This window comes from Neopsephotus bourkii, unplaced genomic scaffold (assembly GCF_033783945.1).
Source record: "Neopsephotus bourkii isolate Nb327-2 ecotype Australia unplaced genomic scaffold, CSIRO-AGI_Nbou_v1 NB_42, whole genome shotgun sequence".
NCBI lineage: Eukaryota > Metazoa > Chordata > Aves > Psittaciformes > Psittacidae > Neopsephotus > Neopsephotus bourkii.
Genome location: NW_026900559.1, coordinates 610,778 through 624,042, shown reverse-complemented (window position 1 = coordinate 624,042; position 13,265 = coordinate 610,778). Strand labels below are relative to the sequence as shown.

General features: G+C 39.9%; 1 protein-coding gene across 8 annotated transcripts in view; it reads left to right on the top strand.

Moving 5' to 3' along the window:
* CD44 (CD44 molecule (Indian blood group)) overlaps nucleotides 1–13,265 on the top strand; it is a 59,386-nt gene that overhangs the window by 23,772 nt on the left and 22,349 nt on the right. For 5 of the 8 annotated variants that reach the window (XM_061347027.1, XM_061347021.1, XM_061347061.1 and 2 more), the window contains exons 3-6: nucleotides 1,037–1,173; nucleotides 2,429–2,500; nucleotides 3,178–3,426; nucleotides 4,951–5,046. In XM_061347027.1, coding sequence (XP_061203011.1) covers nucleotides 1,037–1,173; nucleotides 2,429–2,500; nucleotides 3,178–3,426; nucleotides 4,951–5,046 — 554 coding nt within the window. The remainder of the gene's footprint in view (nucleotides 1–1,036; nucleotides 1,174–2,428; nucleotides 2,501–3,177; nucleotides 3,427–4,950; nucleotides 5,047–13,265) is intronic. The other 3 variants (XM_061347053.1, XM_061347036.1, XM_061347082.1) reach the window with 1 other exon arrangement.

The window sequence follows — 13,265 nt, the reverse complement described above, 5'->3', positions numbered from 1 at the left end:
AGGTGAGAAAAAATATACTACATCTAATCATCAAAATACATGTGGAATGGTGAGTGAATAAGATGAATCAACTGACTATAGCACAAATAGGCAATTAATGGATTATGAAGTGCCAACATCATAGTCTTGCTTGGAAATGTAAAGCAGTTTATAATTCCACCCACGAGTTTCAGGGTCGCGTGTATTAGACATGTCACTGGAATGGGGCTCACAGATAGAAAACCTGCAAAGCTATGAAATTTGCTCCTCCCTGATAAATTATACCACTCAAGAAGTCAAACAAAACCCAAAGCAAACTCCAGTTCTTGTTACCATTCTGTCACACCTCCCAGCTAAATACATTGGAATTAATCAGGTATTACAGGATTGCGAAATAGTAATAACGTATTTTGTATTATGTAGCTGTGTTAACCGCAGTCTTCACTGAAATATATCAGTTCTCTACACAATAGCTGCATTGTTTGACTGGAAGAAATAGTGGCTAAATGAGTGTTGTATCTGAATATTTTACTAAGCTGTCAGCTTTTGCAGAAAGTGATGTGTCTTGCAAACAATCTCTGAATTTGCTCAGGTAGAATAAATCAAGCCCCCAGCATTTCTGTGTGACATGTCACTGAGCAGTATGTTATGCTCAAAGCAATGAAAATGTGACTCCCAGAAAAAAAACACAAAGCCAGTTTTTAGTGTCAGGTAATACAGTCTCAAGTTGTGTAAAAAGGGCACTTGCTTTACAGTCCTCACTTTCAGTGCCTTGCTCTGGAACAGATCATCCTAGCTAATAAAATGCTCACTCAATTAAAGGGGGTTTAGCTCTAGAAATTACATGCAAAATGGTGTTTAGTGGCTGGAAAATAGTGTAAGTACATGTGAGAAAGGAACACCCTTCATATATAAAAAGTACGCATAAACGCATGCACTTCTAAAAAAAATAATGTAAGATAAAATAACGGCTTCTTCTTCATGTTCCAGATATGTAGAGCACTTATGCCATCTACTATAATATGTAATATGGTGTATTTTCCTCTGTTCTTCACAGGTATGGTTTTGTAGTGGGGTATGTTGTTATCCCACGAATCAATCCCTATCATCTTTGTGCAGCAAATCATACTGGCGTTTACAAACTTTCAGCAAACACAAGTGATCGGTATGACGCATACTGTTACAATGCAACAGGTATGTATATGTTTTTTATGACATATTAACAAAAACATATCATCTCCTACTTAAGGTCCTGGAATGAGATCTTCTGCATTAAATATCATCTGGTTTTCAGCTGAGAAGAAATACATTTTGTCTGCCTCTAGAAGAGCGTATATATAATGCCAGCAGTGCATTTGACCAATTTTGTCATTAGAGTGTTTTGAACTAAACTATTTTCTACCCCTAGGACCATACCCCCCCTTAGTAGCTTCAGACTGGTTCATCCTAATGGCTTAGTGCAGTGAAGCTCTGCAACAGTGAGTCTTAAAGACAAAACTGATGTAGGCAATGGTGCTCAGCTCTTATGTTCATTCACACCTGAGCTTATATAGCAATCAAGTTATTTGTGGTAAGGGGTGCTAGCAGTGGCTGCCACCTGCAGTAGGTTCATTCAGTATTTGCTTTCAGGCAAATATACGTTCAGACATTAGGCAGTTAGATAGCAATGTGGGTCAGAAGCAGATCACTTTCATCTAAGGTTTTGAATTTTTTAATAGTTGGGAATATTTCACAATACTATTAGGAAAATATAGCTAATCTTGTGACATCTCCTGAACACTTCAAATATGTGCTCATATTTGAAAATATGGACTAATTTAAAATGTCTTGGATTTTAGTAGATTATTACATTCACAGTGGTAACATCTTACAGAAAGCTGTAGGCAAATTTCATTGATTATTTGGATGGCAGTGACATTTTTTTATATTGATCTTGATGGTCATATAATTAAAAATAAATTTTGCATTGGCATAACATCAGGTGAGCTGCATCCTCTGTCACCCATGGATGGCGCGTTCACTACAGCGATGTCCATGCCCACCAAAGCTTTATAACTTCTCCAGGTCTTAGAGACCTTCATAGAGGGCTTTTAGCCCTCTGGCTAAAATGGATTAGGTTAGAGCTGCCACTGATGCCAAGAGAGTGGAGCTGTCTGTGTAGAAACTGGGTAATAAGGTTATTTTATGTTGATGGCAAAAATTTTCTGGAATGGTTGTGGAAATGGAAAACCTTGTTGTTAGCTGACAAAATTATCTTAAAGTGCTCCACCTGGGAAGGGACAAAAGGGCAATGTAGGTACATCAGTGAATAATGTTTGATTTGGAAATTTGTTTTCAATTTTCCACATGTGAAAGTGATGTTTTGTAATTCTGCACAGTTAGTATGGGTATACACGACTTTTTTCTCAATTTTCTCAAATTAATACTTTCTATTTTCCTTTCTTTACAGAAACAAGGGAGAAAACATGTGAACCAATTGAAGGACTAGATACTTCTGTTCTTGATAATCAGGGTGAAATAGGTACTGTATCGATTAGAAAGACTTACTGCATGTTTCATTTTTAGGATCTGTTTATCTTTTTCTACATAAACAATTGAAACTATTAAAAATCAAGCCAAACATAAGAAAAAGAAGTCAAGAGATGTTCAAAACAATTAGTCATTTGTCTTCCCCTAAATCCTATGGAGCTTGGTTTGTCTTTAGGTGCTACCAAACATTTTTTACATATGTATTTGACATTAATTGACACCTCAGAGCTGCTAGTATTTCTTTCACGTATAAGACTTTGCTTAAGAAGCAACCTTTCTACACCTCATGTGAGCTGCTGGTTAGAAAAGCAGCTGGAAGTGGAAGAAAACTCTCATAACAAATTATTCCTCCCAGTTCTAAAACTCTGATTGGCATTGCAGAGGACAAGATTTTATGTTTAAAATCAACCCTCAGATCAATACATTTGATGCAGAATAGGCCCTATACGTTGGACAAATATATATGTTAGCATATATACAATAGACATAATTTAACAATGTATGATCTAGGCAGATTAGATAGGATGGCAAAAATGGATGAACTGATATTAATCTAAACTGTTTCTCTTTATTTTGTTTTGTTATAGGACTTAAATTGTTTAGCATTACTGAAATATAGCTTTGTAACTCCTTGATATTATTAGCTGCTCCATTTCTTCTTTCCAACAGTCATTGACAATGCAGATGGCTCGCGTTATAATGCAGATGGCACACGTCTTAGTGGAGAGTCCTCAACCTCAGGTGCAGATGATGAAAATGTAGGTAGTGGATCAACACATGACACAACTCCCATAGATACCTCCACCAAGAGATCCAGCCCCTCATATTATGGAAGTGCTACTTCAGTCTCACATCTGCCAGATCATTCTTCTGGAGGGGGTGAAAAAGAAAGTCCTAAGAAGGATTCTGGTAAGGATAGTATGGTGCCACTCTTTAAAATAACTGTGTGAAAGATTACGTTGCTAGTTAAGGGATTTACTGAAGGAAGGAGAAGCACTGTCCTAATTTGTATCCTGAAGATGCCAAAAGAAAATGTGTGCCTTTGAAAGAAAACAGAAGCATTCTGATTTTCTAAGGATTCTTTTATTTATTTTTTTTTATAGCATGAGAATACGAAGCAGCCACACATCAACATATTTTCACATAAACTTTCCCAGGATGTTGAGAATAGATGACCCTAAGAATTTGGTCTTGTTCTTATTAGAAGTATTTACTTTGTAAAGTCTCAAAACCATTTCTTGAAGTGAGCACAGAGGTTTGTGAGGCTGAGGTTAGGGGTATATAGAGATAAGGATAATATTATCTCTTCTCTAAAAGGATGAATTGACTTTTCAACCCTAACTATTCTATGACAAGAAGGAGTTTGGAGTACTAGTGATTTCTCTTCATACAATATGGGTCGGGGTGTTAGAACATCTTCAAAGTTCTACAGAATGCACAGAGTTAAAAATGTCAAATCAAAATGTTATTAATTCTTCCTTTTGGTGGTAAAACCAAACTCTATTTTTATGGAGACCTACCAAACATAAATGCCATAGGGTGTCCTGCAAAATAACAGATTAATGAATTAGAGTGCCTTGCCTGTACCTTGATTTCTTGTGACAGGAGCATGTATTTCATTTCATTTCATTTCACCTTTCATGTTGCTTGTGCAGCTGAAATTATCAGAGGTCTAAATGATTACCTCTAATTATAGGCTTTTTATTAAATAGCCAGTAATTTACCAGTGAAGGATATTAGTAGTTTGCATCATTATCTTCAATAAATACTGGAATTTAAAACAAAAAAAAAAAATTGATCAGAAGCATTAGGATTGTAAAACTACTTTTAACTGGTGGGTATGCTCTTGACATGTTATGCTCGCTTTTCCATATAGTTAGTATAGAATCACAGAATAGTTTGGGTTGGAAGAGACCTTTATGTCCATCTAGTTCCAATTGCTGTCATGGGCAGGGACACCTTCCACTAGACCAGGTTGCATCATGAAAGGTAAATCCTAATATCCTCTTCCTAACGAACCAGAGTCTTTCCCTATGGTATATGCCATATATTTCAATTGCCTGCCATGACAACTGTTGTCAATTCTGCTTACATGCAGAGTTAAGGTTTTTGAACTGAATCTCAGAATATACCTGAGTAAAGAGTGGAATACAAATAATTTCACTTCTTGCTCTAGGGTCCCTGTCCCTGGTATTCAACTACTGTCAGAGCTTGTGTCACGTGAACGGATCATTGTCTGATTGTTATCACTCTAATACATATTCATCTTGAAATAATCTGTTTTATTGATATTCTTACTATGGGATTTAATTATATGAAGAACCTAGTTTACATCTTCTTGCTTGGACCAGTAAATGAAGGGATGAAGTAGAGAATAATTGAAGTAGCTGTGAGTTGCAACTTGGCTAAGGAAATAGTAATGATTCATCCATCACCATACAGATAATGAAGTTTCTTCTGTATCGCCTGACATCTTTTTGGTGACAACAGCTGATGATTTCCCTGAAAAAGATGGTGGACACTATCCTGCGAGTACTAGTAAGATTTATACATTATAATAACTCCATCAAATATAGATTGCATTAAAACTGCTTTCTTTTTCCAGCAGGGCATTCTGGTAAGTGGTGAAGTATACATCATCTCCAGTTTTGGAAAGACATTGAAAGACAGTATTTTCCAGACTGGTTAAATCAGAAACAAACTTCACTCTTTGTGACAAGGGGAGCAAAAATATTTACTGTATATTTATGTCAGTGCTTATACATGAGATCAGAGTGATTGCTGTGTGTTTCTTACTGTTTTTTTTACCATTTGTGTTTACTCTCTGAGGCACAAATTCATGTAACTGGTTATTACTTGAAGTCAATTTATTTCTGAGGTAGAAAGAGACATTTTTGTCAATTTGTGATGAAAGTGTCTGTATATTATTTTAATATGCTTATGGTTGTGAATGTGGATAATCCATGTCAAAATCATGGCCTTGCTCGTCAAAGTAGTGCTTTAACTGGCAGTTCCAATTGCCAAACTACTTGTGCACTGCAAAAACTAGTTTTGTCCTTGTTGGCAATATAAAAAAAATCGGCCTGTGGTGGCTTCACAGGCTCTGAGGGCTCAAAAGAACACGAGCCATTTTCTCTGCTTTGTCCCTAAGCAGCTGCACTCAGTTGGAAAAAGTTTCTTCCTGATGGCTTTTTTTTTTTTTTTCCCTAACATGGAAGTCTGTGGTAGTGAAGAATTTGCTTAATTGTTTGTTGGTTGCTGATAGATGGTCAAACGGTCTATGTGACTTAAAGAGGCTGTGCCCTCATTGCTCTATTTAGAAATCCCAGGATGAAGTGAGAATGATTATACGTCTTTCACAGTTAGAAAAAGCGTTAATGAAAGACAGAAATCATTCAGTCAAGCATCTTCTGAGGGGATGTGAAGACTAGCACCTTATAAATATGTGCCCATGGCAGGGGTTTTGAAACTATGTGATCTTGTTATTTTGAAGTATCAGGTTGATTTTCTCCCAGACCTTGAAAGCAAGTAGAGAATTTTCTGATGCTTGTTTCAGGTGAAAGGCTTTGCTACAAAGCATTGCCTGTAAGGGATAGAATCGTAGAATAGATAGGTTTAGAAAGGACCTTAAGATAATCTAGTTCCAACCCCCTTGCCATTGGCACGGATACCTCACACTAAACCATATCACCCAAGGCTCTGTCAAACCCAGCCTTGAACACTGCCAGGGACGGAGCATTCACAACTTCCCTGGGAAACCCATTCCAGTGCCTCACCACCCTAACAGCAAAAAATTTCTTCATTATATCCAATCTAAACTTCCCTTGTTTAAGTGTTAACCCATTATCCCTTGTCCTATCACTACAGTCCCTCGTGAAGAGTCCATCCCCAGCATCCCTATAGGCCCCATTCAGATACTGGAAGGCTGCTATGAGGTCTCCACGCAGCCTTCTCTTCTCCAGGCTGAACAGCCCAAACTTTCTCAGCCTATCTTCATATGGGAGGTGCTCCAGTCCCCTGATCATACTTGTGGGCCTCCTCTGGACTTGTTCCAACAGTTCCATGTCCTTTTTATGTTGAGGAGACCAGAACTGCACACAATACTCCAAGTGAGGTCTCACGAGAGCAGAGTAGAGGGGCAGGATCACCTCCTTGGACCTGCTGGTCACGCTCCTTTTGATGCAGCCCAGGATACAGTTGGCTTTCTGGGCTGCGAGCGCACACTGAAGCTGGCTCATGTTCATTTTCTCATTGACCAGCACCCCCAAGTCCTTCTCCACAGGCCAGCTCTGAATCTCTTCTCTGCCCAGCCTGTAGCTGTGCCTGGGATTGCTCTGACCCAGGTGTAGGACCTTGCACTTGTCATGGTTAAACTTCATAGAGTTGGCATCAGCCCACCTCACAAGCGTGTCAAGGTCCCTCTGGATGGCATTCCTTCCCTCCAGCGTATCAACCGAACCACATAGCTTGGTGTCATCGGCAAACTTGCTGAGGGTGCACTCAATCCCACTGTCCATGTCACCAACAAAGAGAGCGGTCCCGACACCGATCCCTGAGGGACACCGCTCATTACTGGTCTCCAGCTGGACATTGAGCCATTGACCTCAACTCTTTGCATGCGGCCATTCAGCCAGTTCTTTATCCACTGAGTGGTCCATTCATCAAATTGATGTCTCTCCAATTTAGAAACCAGGATGTCATGCGGGACAGTGTTGAATGCTTTGCACAAATCCAGGTAGATGACATCAACTGCTCTACCCCTGTCCATCAGTTCTGTAGCCCCGTCATAGAAGGCCACCAAATTGGTCAGGCAGGATTTCCCCTTAGTGAAGCCATGCTGGCTGTCACCAAGCACCTTGTTGTTTTTCATGTGCCTTAGCATGCCTTCCAGGAGAATCTGCTCCAGGATTTTGCCAGGCACAGAGGTGAGACTAACTGGTCTGTAATTGCCCAGGTCATCCATTTTACCCTTCTTGAAAATGGGGGTTATATTTCCCTTTTTCCAGTCATTGGGAACTTCACCTGACTGCCATGATTTTTCAAATATGATGGACAGTGGCTTAGCAACTTCATTTGCCAGCTCCTTCAGGACCCGTGGATGGATTTCATCAGGTCCCATGGACTTGTGCACATACAGGTTCTTAAGATGGTCTCGAACCAGATCCTCTCGTACAGTGGGCCTAAGGTCCTCATTCTCACAGTCCCTGCGTCTGCCTTCCAACACTTGAGTAGTGAGATCAGAGCATTTGCCACTGAAGACTGAGGTAAAGAAGTCTTTGAGAACCTCAGCCTTCTCCAAATCCAGGGTGGACAGTTCTCCTGATATCTCCCAGAGAGGGCCCACATTGTCTCTAGTCTGTCTTTTATTTGCAATGTGCCTATAGAATCCTTTTCTGTTATCCTTAACATCCGTAGCCAAGTTTAACTCTAACTGGGCCTTAGCTTTCCTAACCTGGTCCCTAGCTTCCCAGACAAAATCCCTGAATTCTTCCCAGGCTCCCTGTCCTTGCTTCCACCTTTTATAAGCCTCTTTTTTTCCTTCAGATTTTCCTCAGCAGCTCCTTACCCATCCAAGGAGGTCTCCTGGCCCTCCTGCTGCACTTCCTTCTAGTTGGAATGCAGCACTGCTGAGCTTGTAGCAGGTGATCCTTGAATACCAACCAAGAGTCTTGGGGCCCCCTGCCCTCTAGGGCTATATCCCATGGAACTTTACTAAGCAGGTTCCTGAAGAGGATAGGGGGGAAATCCCACTCAGTAACAGTGAGGACTTTGATGGAGTCTGGTAATGATTTTTCCTTCATATTTATTTACTTTTGTATTTATGTGTGACTCAGTGCTTCTATGTACAGATGTTTCTGTTCCCTTTCCAAAAATCTGTGAGTTGTTTCTAGGCAGGAAGGCTTTGAGGTTTAATTTTGCTACTTGATTAACAAATACATTGAAAGTCAATAGGTATGTCCCCTCCTATTGCTAACAGTTCTTTCTCATGGGCATGACTATTTTGCAGAGGGAAATCTAGAGGTATTTAAGATTTTAAAAGATCAAAATAACTATAAAACTATGTAATAAAAGATGTCAATACTGATAGATGTGTATCACAGAAGTGATAGCATTGATATGATTGCTTATTGGCGTAGGGTTCATAAATTGGTTCTCTGGAAAAAGGATTATGAAGGTACTGCACCTGAGCTTTTCTGAAAGCTTTAGTTATTACTCAGGGACATCACTTTAAAGCCAATCAGACCCACTTCATTTAATTTTACTTCATTAGAAATGAATCAGTGATCTAGCACTCCTATCAGAAGTTAAATATAAGCTACAAATCTCCATGAGAACTAATCAAATATTGAGCAGCTTAGGAAAAAGTTGCATGAAGAACAAACATAAAAGAAGGTAAAGCCGTGCTCCAATGTCTGCTATTTACATTGAGGAACAATGCAGGCTCATTGGAATATCCTGGCCACAATTTAATTTGCCAGATAAAAGTCACAGACAGGAACATAGAAAATTAAGAATTAAATAAAGAAAACTATTAGACACATATTTCCGGATAGGTGGCTAAAAATATATCTATCTAATTCTATACTGTGTGAAGGTGAGAAACAAAACCAGTGGCTCTCCAATCTATGCTACACACCATTTGTAAATTTAAATTTGGTGAAAAGTTCTCTAGCTTGGTCAAATCTCTTCTTTGCTGTGGGTTTGAAGTGGGCAATTACTATAGCTCCTTGTTCTACAGATGATCCCCTTTCATTATTAGTCTGGCTTTGGATGTTATTGTTGATGTTCTCTACCAAGTTCACGGTCCAGATTAGTAAATTGCCAGCACTTCACCATTGACTTTCTCTGCTGGCTGTAACAAGTTTTTCTCTTTGTTATTAGGAAGTTATGATTCCTCTGTAGATGTGCCATAGATCAAATGTCATAAAATTCTGTTGCTGATCAATGAGATACTTTCCTAAGTTATTAGGTAGTTCCTCAAACATTAACTGTGACTGTGATGAATTGTGTTCATCCATATATATACACATTTTGATACTCCAAAAGGATTTTCCTTTTACTTGGTCTGGAACATTCCTTGAAAAATGCCTCATCAATGAAAAATGCCTTACGTCCATACTTTGGCTGGTCTGACAAGAAAGCATCTGCATTGGTATTTTTTACATGCAAGGAAGTCATGAATGCATGTTGATCACTTAAGAAAATGAGCTCCTAAGGCTTGTGGAAAGCAGGAAGAGGTGAGAATTTTGCTGTGATTACAGCAAGTCAGGTGTGAATTATTTACTTATTCTGTTGTTCTCTTATTAATAATTTTTTTAGGCATTATCATTTTGTTCGTAGTTTCATCCCAAAGCTCCTAATCTGAGATCACCTCGGTTTTGATAGTCTGTCACTCAGATCAGATTTTGAAGGTCGAGATTTCTCATTTTCTGACTCCGGTGACAAATAGTACAAGTAGTACTAAGCTTAGGAGCAATTAGTGACTATGAGAAAAGACAGTATTTATTCAGTTAAGTGCAGCTTTTCAGAAAGGCAAAATCTGTTAGGTTTTGATGACAAAATAGCTACACCTTAAAGTTCAGTTCTGATTTCAATTCCATACACCTTGTACACTTTGCACACTTTGCACACTTTGCAGTTTACAGATAAGTGGAACACGACTACTGAAGACTGAAGACCATCAGTTTGTCCTCTGATCATTAGAACTTTGGTTCCTAAGTCTTGCATTTTCCAGTGCTTTCATATATTTCATGAAAATTGATCAATACTAGTGTCCTTCATGTGAGTCAAGGCATATTTCAAAATTAATTACTTACAGGCTCTATTTGGAATTAAAAGAGTACATTATATCTTTTCTTCCTCTTCAAGGTATAGAGGTATGATAGTCTGAATGCTATTTGAAAATACTGTTTGTGAGGAACTGCATAAAAAAAATTCCAGAGAAACATTTTTAAGTAAATTATGCTTACAATTGGTGAATATCTGTATGACTTGAAGGGCAGTTCTTCTTCCAAACTCTGCTTCTCAGTCTATTAGAATTAGCAGAGAGAAAGTTTCTCTCTTAGCAGAGAGAAAGTTTAAAATATCATCTGGCTTGCCTGCGGGATTTCTAAGGTCTGCATGCTTCTATTAGGATAGAATACATTTTGTCAAATTACTGGAGTGTATTTCACAGACATTATATATTTTGATTGTCAACTTAAAAATGCTTTGCAGAATTTATTCACTTTACTGGACTTTCTAACTTCCCTTACGATAAAGCACTGGGTGTACTTGCTGGTGGATGAATGTATTGATACCATGGATTCATTCATTCACCTTGCACATGTATCAGGCTAAGTGGAATCAACATACTTAGAGTGCTCAGGGTGCTGGTGGACTTGACTTTGCTGGATGAAAAGTGCTTCTCAAGAAGTAATAACAAGATCCTGATTGAATGAACTGTGTCCTAACAGCTCCAGGGCCTCATCATGACAACCTGGAGAAAGCCACCACCCAAGCTCAGTGGAATCCGTTATCAAACCACTGGTGGTGGTGGTCAAATCCTGGGGAGAAGACACAAGAACCCACACAAGCAACCAAGGGTAAAGAACATTGTGCTAAGAGAGTGCTTTGAATAGGGCCTGAATAACCAGAGCACAAGGGCACCAAGCTCTGGAGGCGTTAAGTTCAGGGGTGTTGAACGTGTGCTCTGTGTCACCGCTTTTCATTATCACATATTTGAAGTGGGAAAGGCAAAGTACTGGGATTTGTCTCACTGGTTTTACTTTTGGTGGTGAGCAAGCAGTTGTCCACATTGTTCAGGTACTGTGAAGGTAATTCTGCATGTCTGAAAGGCATGAGTGTGTGAGTCATTTTACAAGGGATATAGATGGGTTTTCTCTTTTCCTGATTGGAAGCAATTTAGAAGTTGACTCTTCCAATGTGAAGGACATGTGGGAGAAAGGAAGGAAATATCTTCAAGCCAATACATTGTGCTCTCTCTGCTAGCAGAAGGCAGGGTTTGGTTAGTGCTGCGACCATGCACAGGGCTTCAAAAATAGTTATGAGCTACTTTGGGGTAGGCTTGGTGGGAGAATTGAGAGGAGATCTGGACCAATGGAAATATGGTGCTGGTCACTGTCCTCTGTGATCATTAAGGACTGCATGTATGGGGCAGATGGAAAAGCATAGCTGCGGTCATTGTAAGACCTTGTGGGTTCAGGCTTCATGGCAGATTTAACATCATCACAGCAGATGTGACCTCAAGTGGCAATGGTTCAGATGACGAAGATTCTTCAGAGATGAGTTACCCAACAGTGTTTCCCAGCTGGGAGAGGAGTGTGGCCAACGACGAGTACGCTCCGAGTACTAGTAAGGAAATAGCTTTCATTTGGGATGCTTTCTTTCTTTTTTTCTGCTCCCTACACAGTGTTTATCCTCCTTTTCCACACATATATTATGTGGAAATTGGATACTTTCCCCATCAGCTCTTGTTTCAAAGAGCTGTTCCATGTCTCATGAAAAAATCTTTTTAGATCTTGTGTGGTTGGTACCCTTAGAAGCATCTTCTTCCAGTGCTTCTAGAACTAGTGTGTCATATTGATTCATATTGGATCTGCGGGTTTCCCTCCTGGCATTTTTTGTCTAAAGGGGTAGTTCCTCCTTGAAGAGTTTCCAGTCACTATGTGAGTGTCACAATTAATGCTGTTTTCATGCCAATAATTATTTGGCTTGCCTGGCAGTACATGCAAAAAAGGCTGTAAATTCCTGTAACTTTTGTATAGTGAAAAAAACATCTCCTTGTCCATCATTAAATGCCTGTCACAAACCTATAGGAACATTACTGTTTGAGACGCAATGCTTGTAGTAGATATTGTGTGTTTGTATTAGGATACGGGTAAACTTCCACCTCCCTCTGTGTGTATGCTGACACCTAACTGGGAAGTGTTTGTGGTGCAGACTTTGCTGGCGGCCTCAGTCCAATGGGAGCACGTGTGTCTCTTGCATGGAATGGCCCTAGTTCTGAGCCCAGGTCCTTGGAAGCATTGACTTCCTGGGGCTGTCACTACTGGGTGTACTTTTCTCTGGGTGTGCTTTTTACTGTGACGGTTACTTCTTTCACCTTTTTTACATCATGGTATGTCGTCTTGGTGGATGTTCCTCATTCTGGAATCTATCTCAGTCTATCTGCTCTCTGCTGCTGGCAATGCCTGTGAGGAACATATTAAGCTTGTACAATGTGAAGCGCTAACAAAGACCCACAGGGCTCTCTACTGTTTCCTCTCAAGGAACTTGGTTCTTTCTTGGGACTGCCACTAGTGCTTGCATGTGGCTAGGTGTCTGAGGAATGTAATGACACCACAGGTTCATTCATTCACCTTGCACTCACATCAGTCTCAGTGGGATGCGCATGCCCAAGGTGCTGGTGGACTTGACTTTGCTGGATGAAAAGTGCTTCTCAAGAAGTAATAACAAGATCCTGATTGAATGAACTGTGTCCTAACAGCGCCAGGGCCTCATCATGACAACCTGGAGAAAGCCACCACCCAAGCTCAGTGGAATCCGTTATCAAACCACTGGTGGTGGTGGTCAAATCCTGGAGAGAAGACACAAGAACCCACACAAGCAACCAAGGGTAAAGAACATTGTGCTAAGAGAGTGCTTTGAATAGGGCCTGAATAACCAGAGCACAAGGGCACCAAGCTCCGGAGGCGTTAAGTTCAGGGGTGTTGAACGTGTGCTCTGTGTCACCGCTTTTCATTATCACATAGTTG